The sequence below is a fragment of the Amphiprion ocellaris genome, chromosome 23 (genome assembly GCF_022539595.1).
Source record: "Amphiprion ocellaris isolate individual 3 ecotype Okinawa chromosome 23, ASM2253959v1, whole genome shotgun sequence".
Classification (NCBI taxonomy): Eukaryota; Metazoa; Chordata; class Actinopteri; family Pomacentridae; genus Amphiprion; species Amphiprion ocellaris.
Genome location: NC_072788.1, coordinates 21,501,782 through 21,521,372, shown reverse-complemented (window position 1 = coordinate 21,521,372; position 19,591 = coordinate 21,501,782). Strand labels below are relative to the sequence as shown.

Sequence of the window (19,591 nt, the reverse complement as noted above, 5' to 3'; positions counted from 1 at the left end):
ATACTGCACATTTGCGTTTTGTTTTTTTTTTGCTGGTGACTTTCACAGTTTCCACAGCCAAATTGATTTTCCCAAACAACAAATATCTTCTGGGCAGCAACTGATCTGCTGCCAAAGCGGCAAACAGGCTGAACAAACCGGCCGGTTGCTGCTAACATCCAGCCCCTGCTTGTGTTTGTGTAGCTGGCACTGCTAAACAAGGCTAGCCTCCACAGTTAAGTGGGTTACAGGGCCTGGAGTGTGGCCGACAAAACACTGTGTGGAGCTTTAAACTACAACACACACCAGCAACAGCAGCAGACTTTAGTGAAGCATCTGCCCAACCGTCTGTCAGCTCTGAAGATAGAAGAAGGATAAGTTTCAGTCAGAACTTAATCTTGTGGCTTTAAACTGAACCGTCTGCTGCCACGTTAGGAGCAAATAAAGCTCATTCACTGCTTGACCTTTTAACCCCGAATCAACCTGCCAAACAGGCTGCTGAGCCGCAACAGACGAGTCCAGCCAATGGTAGGATGCTAACAAACGTTAGCGTGTTTGGGGAAGGCGCTAATGTGACCTCTGACCTCAAAGGGAAAGTTTAGGACAAGAATCCACAAAGTGTCGAGTTATCAAAGGCGTATAAAAAGCCACTTAAGTGCCAGAATTGTATAAATTGAACTATTCAAAAGCAGTAAAATTGATCATTCAGTGCCAATATCATCACAGAAATGCAGAAAGTAACTCAAACATAGTATATAATACTATAACACAGTATATACTGTGTGCATAACTTAGTGCTATAACCAGTATATAACACTGTGTTATTTACTGTCAGGCCAGTCTAATGCTGATGGAGTATGCTGCCGTCCTTTGTGTTCATTTTAACTGTACACTGTATATGAATTATAGTGTCATATAGTATAATATTAAAGGCCTAATCTGGTGTAGTTCTGCAGTTTTTTTTGTTTTTTTTCCCCCCTATAGCCTGTTTTAGTCCATGAATGAGTTAGGGTTAGTCAACCTTTTTGGCTGTTTGATGCCAAAAAAAAAACTCACAATAGTCATTTTCTGTGACTAATAATCGAGAAAAATCTGTCTGACTGAATAGAAATTATTACAATTTAAGCGTTTTTGGACACAGAGGATTTATTGAACTGAATTCACTGGGTTTGGGCTTCATACGTGCACAGAAAAAAGAAACAAAATCAGTCGTATGTAATATAACACTACACAAAGCAACACAACTAATTTGTTTGATCATATAAATCTGCAAACACTATAAGGGGTGCCTTTCCAAGTGTTACAGCTATTTTTAACGTTTTTAATTTTCTTTGCAAATTCACAATAACCCTGATCCTTCGAGAGTGATTCATTCTTCCCTAATGGAGGTATTTAAATCATCTAGTGAACATCTCTGTGTTTTTTCCCCAATATCATGCAAGGTGTTCTGTATCTGACCCTCAGCTAAAGGATAATTACAGTGAAGTGTGATGTTACCAAAAACCTCCTAAAAGCCACTTAAGGGCCCAAATCGTTTAACTACTTAAAAGCAGTAAAACAGATCATTCAGCGTCAATATTACTACAGAGATGCAAAAAAGTGCGACCTGAGGTATGGCAAATTAACTCCAACATAGTATATAACATTATAACATTATAACACAGTATATACTGTGTATATTACTTTGCGATATCTTATGTAACCAGTATATAACACTGTGTTATTTACTGTCAGGCCAGTCTAATGCTGATGGAGTATGTCACCGTCCTTTGTGTGCATTTTAACTGTATCTTGTATATGAATTATAGTGACATATAGTACAATATTAAAGGCCCAATCTGGTGTAGTTTCTGCATTTTTTTTAACCCATAGCCTGTTTTAGTTCATGAATGAGTGTGACATTGACAAAAAAAGTCTGTGTGGGTTAGGATTTGATGCCAAAAAAAACATTTTCTGTGACTAATAATCGAGAATAATCTGCCTGATAGAATAGAATTTTCAACAATTTAAGAGTTTTTTTTTAACACACAGGATTTATTTAACTGAATTCACTGGGTTTGGGCTTCACGTGTGCACAGAAAAAATAGCGAGGAAGAGGGGAACAATACTGGAAAGGACAATTTGGTCGCAAACAGAAACGCAAAATCAGTTGTATGTAACAAATGTGCAACAGAAAGTCTGTCTGCACTGCACGACTAATTTGTTTGACCATATAAATCAGCAAACACTATAATGGGTGCCTTTCCAAGCGTTACAGCTATTTTCAACATTTTCAAATTCACTTCCCCTCAAAATAACCCTGATCATTCTAGGGTGATTCATTCTTTCCTAATGGAGGCATTTACATCATCTAGTGAACATTTCTGTATTTTTTCCAAATCAGAAAAACTAAATATTGCTGTTTTTTTCCCCAATATCATGCAGCTCTGGTGTCTTTGAGGAAGGTTTTCTGTATCTGACCCTCAGCTGAAAGATAAATAAAGTGTGATGTTACCAAAAACCTTCTATAAGCCTCTTTAGGGCCAGTTTGACTCCTTAAATCTACCCTGGTCGCCAGTGAACACAACACACGAGGTTTAAACGTTTTACTGCAACTAAAAGGTGATAAAACAACTGATAGAGGCGTTTAAATGGCTCAGAGGAAGAAAACTGCAAAGTCACAGCCTCCAAACTGTCTCCTCCTGACTCGTCCTTTAATTACTGAACTCTCCTCTCCCTGCTCAGTTCGGACTGTTATGACATTTTCAGAACCGGACCGAGAGTCCAGCAGGTTCCGGATGTTGACAGGAACCGGAGAGAGTCCACTAGTTAGCTGTTAGAATCAGCTCCGATAACTAACCCACTAAATTCAGCAGCTGGGACACAAAAGTGATTTAATGTGAGTTTTACGTGACAGTCACCAACTTTAACCGGATAAGAGTGTCCAGACACGCCGCTACACAGAGCTAGCAGGCTAAGCTAGCTAGTTTCGACCCGTTGGTCCACCCTGCCCTTCTCACATAAACAAAACTACCAGCGAACCGGAGCGGCTAATAAACTGTCTAACCCGCTCAGTTCCGGAACAAAACTGACCCGTTACTGACCCGAACCCCGGCGTGAGCAGAGCCGGACAGCTGCTGGTACTGGGCTCGGCTAGGCAACTTTGTGGGAAAACCAGTGTGTTTTTATCATGTTGCTAGCAGGCAGGCTAGCCAGCAGCTAGCTTAGCGTCCAGACCGGACAGCGGCGCTAACTGCCGTGACTCGGCCGAAACGGGGCTGCTTACCATCGTACAAATCGAGGCGATCTTTCGGACTGTCATCAGTATTTCCATCCGTAAGCCGCCATGTTGGACCGAACCCCGATGTTGAAAGAATCAGAGCCGCTGCGGCTGCAGAGTTCCGGGAGAGCCGTCTGCCCCTGACTGACTGAGCCGTCCAGCTGCACCGAGTGACGGAGAGCACATCCGGCGGGGCGTTTCACAATACAACTCTGGCCACAGGAAAGCTTGGTTAATACAGCTGAGAATATCATCATAAAATGTTTTTAAAATAAACTACAGGTAATGATAATTTTCATTGACCAATTTCTAAAAGAAAAAAAAAATATCAAGGTGACTTTTGGGCCAATCAGTTTTAGAATAAAATACACTGTAAATGAAAAAAAAATCTGTTAAAAAGTAAAAATAAATAAAAAATGAAAATCTGGTGACAATGTGTGTAAAACAATGACTTTTTTGACCGGATTTATTTACAGTAAAATAATGTGATTTCTTATTTTAGCCATGCACTGCAAAAGAACAAAAATGGAAAAGAAATTTTAATGTGGACATTATGCACAATTTGCTTTTATTTTATTGTAATTTATTTTATTTTGTTACAGTCAACATGTAATTATTACTTCTTTTCTTGGACTGTACTGGACATTGTAATTTAACAGCACAGGGAAAATCAGTGAAATGATAGTTAAATAAATATTTGTGTATAATTTTATGCTCGGTTATTGTAAAGGAACAAATAATTATTTAATTAATTTTAATTTTATTCGTTTTGTTTAAAAAAGTGTACTTTATTGATATTTTTGGCTGAGATTTTTCCAGTTACTTGTCATTTTAAAAATACTGTGAAAATCTGGAACATAACAGTTAAAAACAACTAAAAGTTTGTTGTTTTTTTTTTACAATATACCTGAAGATATAAGGTCGTGAATGAGTGTCTTCTTTTAAATCTTTTCTTAAAACATACTTAATTGTCGGGGTGCCCGTATAGCTCAACGCGTTGAGCGGATGACCCATGTACAGGGGCTGGTCCCCAACGCAGCGGCCCGGGTTCGATTCCCGCTCGCGGCCCTTTGCTGCATGTCTTCCCCCGACTCTTCTCCCCTGTTTCCTGTCTTTCTCTCTCTCACTGCGCCTATCTAATAAAGCCCACAAAAAGGCCAAAAAAATAACTTTAAAAAAAAAAAAAAAACATATTTAATTGTAGAAAAACTTCAGGAAAGAAAAAAACTGATGAAAACTCAGAAATAACTAAAATAAGACAATTTTAAAATTTCTTAATGAAAATTATGTAATAAAAAAATCTAACTCTGGAGCTTTTAAATGCAAAATAATGACAAATCAAAATCTGTTTGCAGATGTTTGACTTTTAAAACAAAATGAAACAGGTATGATCTTTGAAGGGGATGTGCAAACCCTAATTTATATTACAATTATATTGTTGTACATCAGTGATAATTTAGAAGTAGTTCCTTGTCGTGCACCCTCTGGTCTTATTTTGAAGGTTTGACCATGTGCTTTCCGGTGCTGCCGGTGATTTCTATGTGTAACTTTACAGCTGCCTTCGTTCAACTCCACTCACAGACTCCGAGGTCACTTTGATTGTTCACTCGGGGCTGCAGGCGGCGGGCGGTGCTTCTTGCCGCTGACAAACTGGAGCTCCTCCTCTGTGTTTAACTCAGTAATTAAGTACATTTACTCCAATACTGTCCTAAAAAACACACTGAGGTACCTGTATTTATAGCTTCATGATGTATTTGACCACTTTAGTTACTTTACAAATAAACACTACACTCAGTACAAAACACAGATTTTTCCATTAATTCACTAACAGATGATAAATTGTCAACTATTTAGATAATATTAATTTTAATCTATGATAATCACTTCAGTTAGTCATCAATATCGTAAGGAATAGTATAGAAGAAAAACAGATGGAAAATTAGGGTTTTTAAAATATCCTCATGAACAATTGAAATAATTTCTGGAACACTAAATTTTTCAATCTTTTTTTAATCTTATATTTTTTGTCTTTTTAACCTAAGAATATGGCCTCACTGCACGAATATTATAAAAGATAAACACATAAAAAGCTTCTCAAAAAATAATAATAATTGTTATAAATGAGTGTGGTATTTTTTTCCGTTTTTAACAGTTAACATGTAAATGAATACGTTTCTAGAATTTTGCTGAATATCTATAGTGTACACATATACACTTATTATTATTATTCATATACACACGTACACATATAATTTACATACATATATACATTATACATTTATATACATATATACATACATAAATACATACACACACACATAAAATATATATATATTAGGGCTGGGACTTTAACGTGTTAATTTCGATTAATTAATCACACGGGCAAACAACTCATTAAATTAACGCATTTAATCGGACTTTTCTCAGTTCGCTCATTTCTGGCACACCTGTAACTCTGATGAACACTCCAGCCCAGTAGGTGGCGGTAATGAACCTAAATTTTGTTTGCAGCCGTTGAAGAAGCACAGGAAGCACTAAGTCTTAAAATGTTGACTATAATCGCTATAATTGCACTTTGAGTTTACAGTAATCTGTGAATGTAGCAGATAGATGAAAAATGTAGATAAATAGAAATGAAACAAACAAGTTTGTTGTTTAAGTTATTACACTGTCGAGGCTCTGCCTCCCTGGAGGAGTAATAACTGAAACAACAAAAATATCTATCTTTTAATAACTTAATTATAAACTTTTTGTTTATAAAAAATTACACAAATAAAAATTTGTATTCCTCAAAATAAAACCATCAAAATGACACTATTTATCAGACCCAGAAAAGATGGAAACAGAATGAATCTCTGGATTTTCAAGTTTCTGAAGCTCCTTGAACTACTTATGCTTTTATTACGTGCCATATTGTGGAAAAAAACAAACTAAATCCAGGCTTTAAATCATCAAAATCACTTTTTTCTATATGTCCAATTTTTTAAAAATTTCAAAATTTTAAATTGTAAATACGTATGTCTATTCATTGATTTAACTGCCAACCACAATTTTATTTGAATTGAAAAACTTCACTTATTGTGTCAAATATTGCTGTTTGACAAAAGTGCGATTAATTGTGATTAATTAATTACAAAGCCTGTAATTAACACACACTTTTTAAAGATCAATTATTACATTTATTACACTTTACCTGTTTTTGGTGAATTACATGCAATATTAAGAAAATATTTAGCAAATATATTTATGATAATTAATATATGTGTAATTTAATTTTTTAAAATAATTTTTTTTTATAGTTTTGGCTGTTTTTTCCAGTTAACATGTGTATTTCACTAGTTTATTTTTAGTAATTTAACAACACTTAGAAATTCAGTACACAGTAAATTGGAGGAAAAAAAACACAAGCAAAAACTGTTCTTAGAGAACAATTTTTTTAGTGTACTTGACTGAAAAATGGGCACTAATGGTCTTCCATACTGATCCTGAACTTCAGTAAAATGGTAAGTGAAACACCAAATAAATTAGTTTAAAGTCTTATGACTCATATAAGTCTAGGTTGGTGTAATGAAACCAACTTTAATTATGACTATACATTTGAATTTCCTGGTTTCTTCATTCTCTCTGGTCTCCCCGGACTCTGGAGGAAGCTTCGCCTTCATCTTCATTTTCATCCTCTCCGCCTCTTTCTGCGCTCAGACGCTTCTGGACTTCGCTGCGGATCGGACGGGACACTGTTTGTTATCATTTGGAGGTTAAAGTGGAGCAGTGGCGTGAAAAAAAACTCACCAGAACATCCACGGAGGAGTTAAAAGTTCATCACTGAGTGGAAGAAAAACTCGAACTGGAAGAATTCTTGGGAAATAACTGGAAATTTAGGACGAACTGTTTTTTCTTGAGGGATTTTTCCAATAAATCTGCAGGAGAACTGAGTCCATGATGGTTTGAGGAGCATGGTGGGACTGCTGGACTGAGATCTGGTTTCTGGACTGAGATCTGGACTGGTTCTGGACTGGTTTTGGATCTGGTCTAAATGCGGCTGGCTGGAGACTCTGCACCGGGAACCATGAGCGGCGGTGGTGGCTCCGGTAACTTTCTGCTGGTTCCGATCCCGGAGTTCCCTCTGCTAGACTGCGTCCCCAACAAGACGGTGAAGATCGTGGTTCTGGGAGCCAGTAACGTGGGAAAAACCGGTACGAGCCCCGGGACCGACCAGAACCGGAATCTGCAGTTGAAATCCAAATTAAAGTTTTTCACTGAAGCTGACAATTAAACTGGGATTTAATACATCCCATAATAATATAATAATGATATTGAACCCAGCGTCCTGCAACTTATTGTCTTTAGAGGAAACTTGTATAAAAAGCAAAGCTTCTAAATAAAAAAAAGCAAAAATGTTTCATGTAAATAACTCACATTTACCGACAGGGGGCGACAAATCGCATTTCTTTGCATTACCAAGTCTAAAAGTTTTATAGCTTTAAATCAAAATAAACAGCAGTGGAGCAGAAATTAAGCTATTTATTGAAGTAAAAGCCTAATGTAGAAATATGTAATCACCAGTTAAAGTCATGCATTGATTATTTTACCCGTAGCAAAATGTCCTTAAAGTGTCCAAACGTTCATTTATGTGTAGCATTATTGGTGTATTCATTAGTTTGCAGTGTTTAATGACGCTACAGTTTAAGTTGAAAACACACATCACATTTTATAGGTTTTGCAAGCAAACTTTTAATCTGAAAGGTCACACAAATGTAGTAAAGTAATTCAGTGTTTATTTTAAAGTGTAGTGGAGCAACAAAATGGGGAAAAAAATTAAAAACAACCTTAATATTGGGATTATATCAGTCACTTATTTCAGCCACTAGATTTAATTAGAATTACAAATATTGAGAAGTTGACACGTCTAATTTGAGAAAAGAAGCAAACGGGGTTGGTTTAAGGTTGATATTTCAAGATGTTACAGGTTTGTAGCACCAGTGTGGAGTTTAACGAATAATAAAACGTGATGTTTTGCAAGTTCTTCACTCAAATTTGCAAACTTTAAAAGAAACGTAAATTGTGAAGTGATAAAAATTAAAGTTAGGGAGAGTAAAGAGTAGAAAATGGTAGATAATTAAGCACCTGTCCTGAAATACTACACTGAGGTAGCTGAATTTGTAGTTTAGTCATAGATTTGACCACCTTAGTTAATTCACAAATAAATTAAAAAAAACATCTACACTCTGTACAAAACTAATACTAATACTCTAACAGAAAGATAAATTGTCAACTATTAACATAATTATTATTACTTTAGTCAGTGTTAACACTCTCACAACACATGCTTTGTGAATATTATAGAAAAAAAGAGATAGAAAGTTATGCTTTTTAAAATATTGTCATGAACAATATGAAACAAATTACGGAATACTTATTCAAACCCTTCAAGTGTTGATAAAAAATAATCCCCCCCCCCTTTTTTTTTACCTAAGAAAATGACTTCACTGCACGTGCTGTGACTTTATGAAAAATAAACAGATAAAAAGTTCGGAATATTTTTATTTTGTTTCAAAAAATAATAATAGCTATAAATAACTAGCAATTTGACCATAAACACCTTTGTCAATTTTTTAACAGTTAACATTTAAAGGACTAATTTTTTAAAATAATTTTTCTAAATATTATACCTAATTAGCAAAACAGGAGGAGTGTATAAAAAAATTAATATATAATTTTCTTATATGTAAGTTTCTTTGAAATATTGATAAATATCTGTAAAATAATAGCATTGTTTACCAATAGAAATACTTTTTTAAAAAGTGTAATTTCAAGGTCAAAACAAAACGTGATTTACAGTTTTGGCCATTGTTTAAATATTATTTTTGTAAATTTATATATTTTTTGTGATATTAGTTTGTTTTTTATTAATTTAACAAAACATGATTTACAGTTTGGGCCTTTTTTGTAATTTTATATATATTTTTGTGATATTACTAGTTTGTTCTAAGTAATTTAGCAAAACATGATTTACAGTTTTGGTAATTTTTTTTGTAGATATATATTTTTGTCATACCACTAGTTTGTTTTTAGCAATTTAACAAAACATGATTTACAGTTTGGGCCTTTATTGTAAATTTATATATATTTTTGTGATATTACTAGTTTGTTTTAAGTAATTTAACAAAACATGATTTACAGTTTCGGCCATTTTTGTTTATTTTTAATTTTTGTAAATTTATGTATATTTTTGTGATTTAACTAATTTGTTTTTAGTCATAAAAACATGATTGACAGTTTTGTTCATTTTTTAAGGAAATTTATATATTTTTTGTGATATTACTAGTTATTGTTTTTTTTTTTTTTTTTTTTTTAGCAATTTAACAAAACATGGAACAATTACAAGTAAACAAAAGTTGTTTTTTTATAGTGTACATGGAAAGGTTTGGGCATTAATGGGCTTCCATACCGATCAGGAACTTCAGTGACAATAAAAGTGACAATAAAAGTAGAAAGTGTTTAAAATGACAAAAAAAATTAAGCATTTTAAAGTCTCTTGGCCCAACGAAGCAGAAAATGGGAATACTTAAGCACCATATTATCGAATTAAAGTTGAGTTCTCCAAGTAAATGTGATTAGAGAGCAATTTAATCAACCGTTTCAGATGTTTAAAGGGAAATGAGACACACAAAAGCCATGTATGAGTGATAATAGAAAGCTAAGAGTGTGTCTAAGACTGATCTGAGATAGACTAAACACTAGAGTAAGTGGATCGTTTATCTGCCTGGCGCTAAGAGGAGGATTTATAATTTGTAATAAACCTTCAGGAATAATTACAGCTGTAGGGGAGCAAACTAGAAGACTTTATAAGAACTTTTATCAGCTGATGAACCCAGAACATGTAAAAATGCTTCTGCTTTATCTTCCCTGGAAGTCTTTTTCACAAGTGGATGGACTAAACACTTCGGTTTGAAGAATGGCGGAAGCGGCGCCTCATAAATCAGCTATTTTAAACTATTTACATGTCTGAATGAACGAAGGCCTCCTAAAGAAGACATGATGCAGCTGTGCAGATTTTAAAATCCGGTTGAGGAGAAACTATGAGCTTCTAAATAACTGCAGAATCTCAGTCTTTGGGGTATTTTTAGGATAATTGTGTCAACCGGAGCAGAGCGTCGCCTCGTGATTTTATGGGGAAACAGATGTGAACAGAATGGAGCAACAAGCTACTGTAACTGGAAAAATACCAGTTTTTTAATTAATGATAGATAATCTGTGCAATAAAATGAAGATGTTTTGTTACAAAGACAACAGGACTTTACATTACTGCAAAGGTTTAATAAAAATACCATCCAGTTGCATTCTGGGTAATGTAGGAGCTGCAGTTTTTGGGAGTTTGGTTTGTACTTTAGAGGCAAAATGTCAGCATATCTCATATCTTTGCTAGGATTCTGTTATTTAATGATATTTTAAGCATACAGCAGAGAAGGCAACAGAGGAATGAACCCAAATCTACACAAACAACTCAAAGAAAAAACTAAATACACATAGAAAAAAGATAAACAACCAACAAGGAAGATTCTTCCATATTTAGCTTCCATCTGTATGTTCTGCTTAAAAAAACACATTCTCAGGATGAGTTTCTATATTATTGTACAATATTTAAAGTTAATCAAACTTTAAATTGCATTTTAGGACATTTTTATAACCTTAAAATCTGGTTGCAGACTTTTTTTCTTGTGAATCTCCTGCTTTATAAAATCAAGGCACAAAATCACTCGAGTGGCCTTTTAATGAGTAAAACCCACAGATTTATCGTTTACTATCCTGCAGAAATAAAAGCTAATGGAGGAAATAAAACTAAACAGGAGCTGGAAAAACCAAGATGAGGCAATCATTTACCAACATGAGATGAGACAACATCAGATTCCTGGCTTTGGTGAATCATTGTTTCTGTTCGGACTTTGCTTTTTTTTTGTTTGTTTGTGCAGCTCACCTGGCAAAAAAGTCTTAAAAATCCAAAATATGTGTCAGGGAAAAGGGAAATTCCAGTAGTGTTTGGTGAGAGTGGAGTGTTATGTAGGTCAGTATGTTGCAGCAGGTTGGAAGGTTTCTCTGATGCTGTCAGGACCAATAATTAAACCTAATTTTATTCAATTAAATATCCTTAATTTATAGTTGTTTTTGTTTCTTTTTAAGCTTTAATTGTCCGGTTTCTGACCAAGAGGTTCATTGGAGATTATGAAGCAAACACAGGTGAGTTTCTGTCAATGTGACCCTACTGATCCCTTCATTCATTCATTCATTCATTCATTCATTCATTCATTCATTCATTCATTCATTCATTCATTCATTCATTCATTCATTCATCTGAAGTCTCCAAGAAAGCAAATATTTTGTACTGCAGCAGCAGCTAAAACTGGCTAGCAAGCAAGACTGTTAATTTAAAGAGCTTGTATGTTGCTTTTTGGTTTTTCCCCCCTTCCTTTAGTGTGTTTATAGCTTTTTTTGTGTGTAAATGAAAGAAAGACTGCCTGAAACACCTTGTTTGGACTCCAGGCTGTCACTTATCTACATCACTGTGGAACACATCTGTGTAACATCTGCCTAGCAACTAGTTTGGCTCTGAAACAAGCAGCTTTCTGGCAGTCCAGCATTATTTCCTCTGTTGATACTCATAGATCTGTGGATCTTTGCGTCTCTGCAGGAGCACTCTACTCCAGGAAAGTGACACTGGATGGGGAGGAAGTGTCACTTCAGATCCAGGATACTCCCTGCGTCGCCCTCCAGGTAAATCATGGACACAGTTTTTAGTTAAAATAAAGAGAAAAACATCATGAAAACAACTAAATATGATTCCAGCTGCAGCACACAGACAGCTGATGTTAAAAGCATGAAGTGTAGGGCTGCTAAAATCAGCATTTTCTCTTTAATCTTGGCCACATTATAAAGCATTTCCTTAATATTCCTTCCATCCTGTTGCTGTTTAACCACAACACCAGGAAGTACAGATAAGGTATTTATAGGTGACAGTCATGAGTTGCTGTTGTGGTGCGAGATAAAGCATCCAAACGGGGGAAATCAGATCACTCTGCCCTGCAAATGTAGGTTCAAAAATGACTCTTATAAGAATCTGTGTGTTTTTATGCCATTTTGGTTAAAAATAATCATTTGTATTATTGTTTGTATTATATTTTGGTACACACAGACTCACTTCATGTTTGAAATATGTAAATTTTTCACTATATAACAGATTTTGATAATTTAACAAGAAGAATATTACATAGAAAAGCAAATTCTTCCTACATTACATACACTAATGTTAGCTAGCTTAGTTAGCTATCTTTGATTGGTTCGTTGGGTAAAAGGTTCAAAAGTCCGTATCTCGTTCTTGCATCATTGGCTAATTTACTATCTAAAATTCCAACTTCCCAAAGAGTCCAAATTTGGGCAATCGCAAGAGTCATCTCGGGTTATTTCAGAGTAATTCCAGGAATGTATTTGAAGCGAGAGGAAGTGACCTCAGGACGATCTGCTCACCGATGATGAGTTTAATGAGCCCAACGTGCCGCTCGGCCGTCTGTTTACCAAACCAGCCTCAGAACAGCTCGTTTCCTCCAGCAGATAATGGAGGGTGAGCAGTTCAGAGAGCTTCATCCTCAGCCTGATGTTGTAGAAACACAGAAAAGACTGTTTTCTTGGTAATCAGGCGAACTAAGCCAGTACAATGTGAATTGTTTCTGACTTGCATCTGTGTGGTCTGATGGGTTTGAAGCTGGTGCATTAGTCTTGGAAAAGAGCCTGTTTTGCAAAATCACCACCTGCTTGCTCACTTCATAACAGAGCTGCCACTATGGATTGTTTTCTTAATCAATCACTTAGCTCTTTGGTCTATAAAATGTCAGAAACTGGCAAAATATCTGTGTTTTCCAAAACTCAAGATGACAAATGCAAGCCAAGAGAACACATAAGACATGGCTTTAAAAAAAACAGGGTTTCTATTAACCATCATTTTTTTCTTGACACCGTCAGTTATTTTTTCAATTAATCGATTACATGTTTATTCCATAAAATGACAGAAATTGGCAAAAAAATCTGCATTTTCCAAAGTTCAAGAAGATAAATGCAAGCTGTGACATGGCTAAAAAAAGACACTGTGCATTATCTATTAGAGCTGCTATTAACGATTATTTGTATTCTTGATTATTTTGAGGTAAATAAAGAAACCAAAATTTTCTCGATTAATCGATTAAATGTTTGGTCTATGAAATGTCAGAAAATGGCGAAAAATCTGCATTTTCCAAAGCTCAGAATGAAAATTCAAGCCATGACTTGGCTAAAATACTGTGAATTATCTATAAGGGTTGCTATTTATCATTATTTTCATTCTTGATTACTCTCAGTTATTTTCTTGATTAATCAATTAGATGTTTTGTCTCTGAAATGTCAATAAATGGGGACTGAAGCATCCAAATGTCTTGTTTTGTTCAAGGATATTCAGTTTATTGTCATAAAGGAGGAAAGAAACCAGAAAATATTCATGTTTAAGAAGCTGCAATCAGAGAATTTTGTCTTTCTTCTTTCAAAAATACAGCAAATTGAGTAATTTATGATCAAAATAGTTAATAATTGAATAGCTGGCATCTAATTGACTAATAATTGCAGCTTTACTGCATACTGTCCTAAACAAAGCATTAAAAGGACTGAGTTTAGTTTAATTTCAGCAACAAAAACTGTTGTAGTCTTGATTTCTATGATACTTTACACACTTCTTGTTTGTGTTTGCAGGACGATCCTGAGGGTTTGTACTGCCAGGAGCAGATCAACAGGTCGGCATGAAATCACATGAATAAGAATCTGAATTAAACTTAACACAATCAGCTAATTTTTCTGTATTAACCGGTTCCAGGTCGATCTACTGGGCGGACGGCTATGTGCTGGTTTTCTCCATCACAGACCACAACAGCTACCGAACCATCCAGCCGTTGTACCAGCATGTCAGACGCATCCACCCATCTGGAAACATACCGGTCATATTGGTGAGGAAATCAAACATTTTCAGGCAGAATGTTTCGATTTGCAGACAAATTTCTCATGATGGTGACCAGTTGTGTCTTTTCTGACATCAGTACAGAGCAGACGAGGACAGCTACCTACTAACCCTAATCCTATAATCTAATCTATTCTGGAATCTGTAATCTGCTGCAGGTTGGCAACAAGAGTGACCTGCTCAGAGCCCGGCAAGTTCCTGCAGACGAAGGAGAGACGCTGGCAGCTTCACTAGGTGACGTTTCTACTTCTGCTAATAATGTTTCAAAAACTTGTATTTCACCTTGCGATCACACTTTCGAGGTTCTGGCGATCTTTTTTTAAAGTTTGAGCAAAGAGGTCGATGCCATGTTCGGACTACGTGGTATTTTTGTCACTATGTCAGATTTAGTGATTACAGAGGCGGAAATTTTTGCTGTAACTTAGTCGAGACAAGTGACAGACGACATGTTCATCAGCTTTCCACTGCAGGAACTTGTAAAAACCTGATCTTTTGGGCTTTCTGTTCCCATGGTGGCGTAAAAACTGACAAAATGCACCAAAACAACCCCAATTAGTAGCTACAGGATGCAACTATTAGCCTAAAAGGTGAATTTTACATTATTATTTGACAGGAATATTGAAGTGCAAGAAAAGATGCAGCTTGTTGTCTTCTACAAGTTTCCCCAGTCAGTGTTTGGTATTTATCCAGAAGTAGGGACTTTATTCCTCCCTAAAAGAGCTTCTACAGGGAAACCTCTTGCAGCGAGAACATTTACTAATGGTCGAGCCGTCCTGAAACAGTCTCCAAATTCCTGCAGTGGAAAACAGCTTACAGTTGTCATCAGGAACAAGCTGCCAGAGTTGGATCAGAAATGAGACGTAAGCAAACAACGACATGTTCAGAAAAGTCTAAAAAAGAAAGAACAAGCGGCCGTGAACTTGTCTAGTTTGCATTAGTCTTTCTTTCACTTCATCAAGCTGTTTGCAGAAGAGTGTTTATTGGCTTCTGATGGTCAAGATCCTTGACACATAATTAAAAACTTACTAAAACATCCTGACATTATTATATTTTTGTTGCGGATGCTAACTTTGGGTCCTACGTTTTTAGAGTCTGGCCTTTTCCGGTTCACTATCACATTGTCTGAACTTGGCTTAATGGAGTTTAGTCTGGAAAAGTGCTATGAGCTACATATGCAGCTCAGTTTTGGATTCTGCTCTTTCAAATGCTAATTAGCATCCAGTCAGAAACATTATCTATGGTAGGAAATCAATGGGAGAACCGTGTGATGCCAAAGATGGTGCCAGTATGACTCAGTTGTTCCTTCCTTAAGCCTAAAAAACAAACTTTTTCATGTTGTTGCAACTGAGGCACTGTGAAACCCTGAACATGCATCGGAGAAGGATAATTTATGGAGAAAACTGTTTTTCAAACCTTATTTCTTGGCAAAGTTACCAAAGTTTTAAAGCAGTTTTGATCAGAATAGATTGATTGGTGATTCTATGCCGATAGGCCCATTGAAATCAAAACTACAGTTGCCTCTTCATTCATTTAGACATTTGCTCTTGGATTTTGATTCAGTTTAACATCAAGCTAGAATGAACCCAACTACTACTAACAGATCTGAACCAAAACTGAGACCTAAATTTTTCACATTTGCTTCAATATGTGCAGTTTTTCAGTCTTGCATAGATTAACCAGAGATTACTGGAAAATGGCCAAATCTAAACTCCATAAGTTGAGGTTTTTTGGTTTGGTGCCTGGACATTCGATCCAAAATTTTCAGTCCTAATGGTTTAATCAATCACCAAGTTCTCACTTAAACAATGAAAACATCAGAGTCAAACTGATGGATTGACGCAACAGTTTGTGCAAACATTCCTGGTTTCCAGGAGATGTCAACCCACCAGCAGCTCTGAGCTTTGACATCAATACACTCAATACTGAAAATGTCTCAATGTTGTACAGAAACTGGATCAGAGAACTTTTGTTAGTGCAGCCGACAGAATATCTACAACAGCCGGTTTGTAAATGCACTGGGCACATGTTTATTCAACTCTGATCGATTTTGCTGTGCAAAAAATGGAACAAACACACTGAATAAACACTAAATAGAAGTGAGTAAGACTTAAATTATCAGCATTTAAAGAAAAAGTTTTCTTAGCTCAAGTATGCAGAACTATGTTCTTATTTTATACTTCGAGATCTAATAAAGTTTTATCTCAACACAAACTGCATATAGTTAGCAAGAATTCATGAGTTCAGCTGACTAAATATCCAATTTACATTCACTTAGCTCATCAACTGTATTTATTTAGAAGCATATTTGCACATATTTAGGTTTAAATTAACCTGAAATCTTTTTAATTTCCCTCATTTGAATACATAATGGAGGTAGGTAAGTGTTTTTTCACAAGTTAGATGGTCAAATATGATGCAAACATGGCGACACCGAAATCTTCTGAGTCACACTTAACAACTTCTAGTTATTTAATTATGCATTTTAATTACTCCACTTATACACACACATATTTATATGAAGTTTGTAGCTCTTCCTTGTACTTATTATTAACTATAATGATAGATCTTCATTGTTTTAAATCTTAAGTGTGTGTGTTTGTGTGATAAATGAAGTTGTATTGAATTTCCTGGGTTTATTTTTAAAGTTAACAGTTGAGCAAAAGCTTTCAAGAGAGAACGTTGATGAAACGAAGGTTCAAATTTGAAAAAAATGGATTTCAAGAAAATAAAGCAAACTGACATAAGATGCTTTAACTTGGAGTAAAAGTAGGATAAATTAAAAGCTTAAATTTAAGGAATTCAATAAACACCACCTCAGTCAGATGTTCTTGTTTTGTTGCCTTGACATTTAGCCTTTTGTGCATTGAAACTAAATCCTGCTGCTGCCTAATGAACGAGGAATGCTGAGTTGTTATCTGGAGATAAGAGGAGCTGATCTGAACTTTCTGCTTTCAGGAGGAGTTTACTTTGAGGCCTCGGCCAGAGAGAACCACGAGGGAGTCCACGGCGCCTTTCTGCATCTCTGTCAGGAGGTGGGTTCTGGTTCTGGATTTTCTTTTGTTGGTTTGAAATGTTTCATGTTAATAGAGGCAGTTAGAATCCTATTTTGATATTGGGATGTTGAATCCACTGTTTTAAGGATTTCTGTTTCCCACCGATGCCCACATAAATACCACGTTTGTTTTTTGGGTCTTAAAACAGCCACAATGTTCTGATCTGGATATTTGTTTTTCTGGGGGTGTAAGAGGAGCTTTTACCCAGCAGTTCACTGCATTCAGGGTGTATTTTGACTTCTTTTTTTGTTGTTGTTGTTGAAGAGAGCAGATTCCCAAACCTCAGCTCTTAATTTAACTACGAATGCTTTAAACCTGCACTAATCAATATTTGATTGAATAATTGCTTGTAGAGAGAATTGTTTTGTAAATCTGCAGCTCTCCACGGCACTGCTGAGAGTTTTAGCATCTTTCAGCTCGTTGTTTTGGTTTCCAGAACCAAAAACTCAGTTTTCATGAGCTACTTTTTCAAACACAGGTATCAGTAAATGGAGCTTTGAAACTCGACGTCTTCCACCAAAGGCCAACGCTCCATTTTACAGTTTTAAATAATATAATCAGGATTTAAATTTAGCAGCTTTTTCTTTTGCCCAGGTTGCACCTCTCCACAAAATTTGACCAAATTTGGCCTGGAGTTTTTGCGTAATTGTGCTGACGGACAAACAGAGACACAAATATGTCATTAGACAACAAAGAATTGTGGAAATTTTTTAGCTTTCAGCTGCAAAAACATTTTTGGTCAGTGGAAACAAACAAAGAAAATAATTGCTTATCTACACTACGTCAGTAGTTGTGGAGTCATGTTTGTGTCCATCTGTTTAATGTTTTAGCTTTATTTTTGGTTGCTACTAACTCCGAAAGGCAAATATCTGGCTCTGTAACTGCTAAATGTTCCAATATGTTCACCAGTTAGCTGCTAACTAACTGTGTCTGGTGTTTGGTGCAGAGCAGGTCAACTTTTGTTGACCTTTTCTGCAAAAAATAGCTTTGAAAAAGCTAAATAATTAGCCGCAACTCAATATGAAACTCTTAAAACTGCAAAATTGCATCATTCTCTCTAGAAACGACCCCTTTTAGATTGTTATCTGATTTTCTTATGATATAAAATAGAATTTCACTCTTTATTAGAAATTACATAGCCATAAATTGCCTATATCTGCTGTTTTTGCAATATAATTTAGAAGCAACATGACATCCATGATGCTAAAAACAACATAAAACATAAATCTAGTAAAAAAGGTACAAAGTTAGTTTTCAGACCAACTTGTGGGTTTATTTCTGACTTCCCTCTGTTTTCTGACCTCCAGGTGATCCGAGCATTCGGAGGAAGTAACGGCGAGAAGCGGCGAGGAGGCCTCCACTTGGCCAGACCCAAATCTCCCAACATGCAGGAGTTGAAGAGGAGGTTCAGGCAGGTCCTCTCCTCCAAAGTCAAGTCCGCCACGACCATCTGAAAGCATCCAGACGGACTGGTGGCAAAACTAAGGGCTGAAGTGGAAATAAAGCTGAAGAAAACTGTCAGGAAGAAGTCCTGAAACCCGCTGAACTTCTGTTAAAGTGATCAAAGCATTTCAAAGAGCACAAAGTGTCCCGATCAGACGGATGGATAAAGACTGAACTGGCAGCTTTGCGGTCGACTCAACCTGCTTCTTCCCAGGATCAAGCCCAACCAGGACACTGCTGAAACAAACAAACAGCTGGAGTTGTCACAAACTTGGCCGGTTTATCGTGAAGCAGAACTCTCCAGGACGGTTCATGTCTTCGTGACTGAAGTGAATTAAATACGCCAAAATAATAAAGACTTGTCAACTTTATCCACTAAGTTTCATGTTTTACATTTACATCGTATGAGACAAAATCTTTCATCTCTCACCTGTTTCTTTATATACTTTAAGTCAATCCACATGAGAATTACGGCATATTTAAGGTTGTTAATGCCAAAATAAATGAACTGTGAGACATGAACTAAAGCAGGAAATGACCCCAAAATAAAAGCGTTCAAAGCTAAAGCTGAGACAAACGCTGACATTTGACAGCAGGAAGGAAATCCATCACAGAAAAACAAACCCAGAACAAACTCCTGATGTTTATGGGAGACTATGGCTGCCAACAATAAAATGCAAGCAAGCTCAGCATCTAATTTACTTTTTAAGGTTTCAAAATACACAACAACACAACTGCATAAAAATGTCTGTACAAGATAAAAATCTATTTAAAAACAAGAGAAATTAACATTTACACTACAAAATGAAAAGATGTGCTCCAGATCTT

General features: G+C 35.8%; 2 protein-coding genes across 2 annotated transcripts in view; one reads left to right on the top strand and one right to left on the bottom strand.

Annotated features, from left to right (window-relative positions):
• usp12b (ubiquitin specific peptidase 12b) overlaps positions 1–3,409 on the bottom strand; it is a 31,199-nt gene extending 27,790 nt beyond the window's left edge. The window contains exon 1 of the mRNA XM_035952923.2: positions 3,245–3,409. Within this exon, the coding sequence (XP_035808816.2) occupies positions 3,245–3,292 (48 nt within the window). The 5' untranslated portion in view covers positions 3,293–3,409. The remainder of the gene's footprint in view (positions 1–3,244) is intronic.
• A 3,513-nt stretch (positions 3,410–6,922) lies between these two features.
• Positions 6,923–19,134, top strand: rasl11a (RAS-like, family 11, member A). The gene is made up of 8 exons (XM_023280505.3): positions 6,923–7,431; positions 11,417–11,473; positions 11,925–12,007; positions 14,006–14,046; positions 14,127–14,256; positions 14,426–14,501; positions 17,223–17,299; positions 18,628–19,134. The coding sequence occupies exons 1-8, from the start codon at positions 7,272–7,274 to the stop codon at positions 18,772–18,774; spliced, it is 771 nt and encodes a 256-aa protein (XP_023136273.1). The 5' UTR covers positions 6,923–7,271; the 3' UTR covers positions 18,775–19,134.
• The last annotated feature ends 457 nt before the right edge of the window (positions 19,135–19,591 follow it).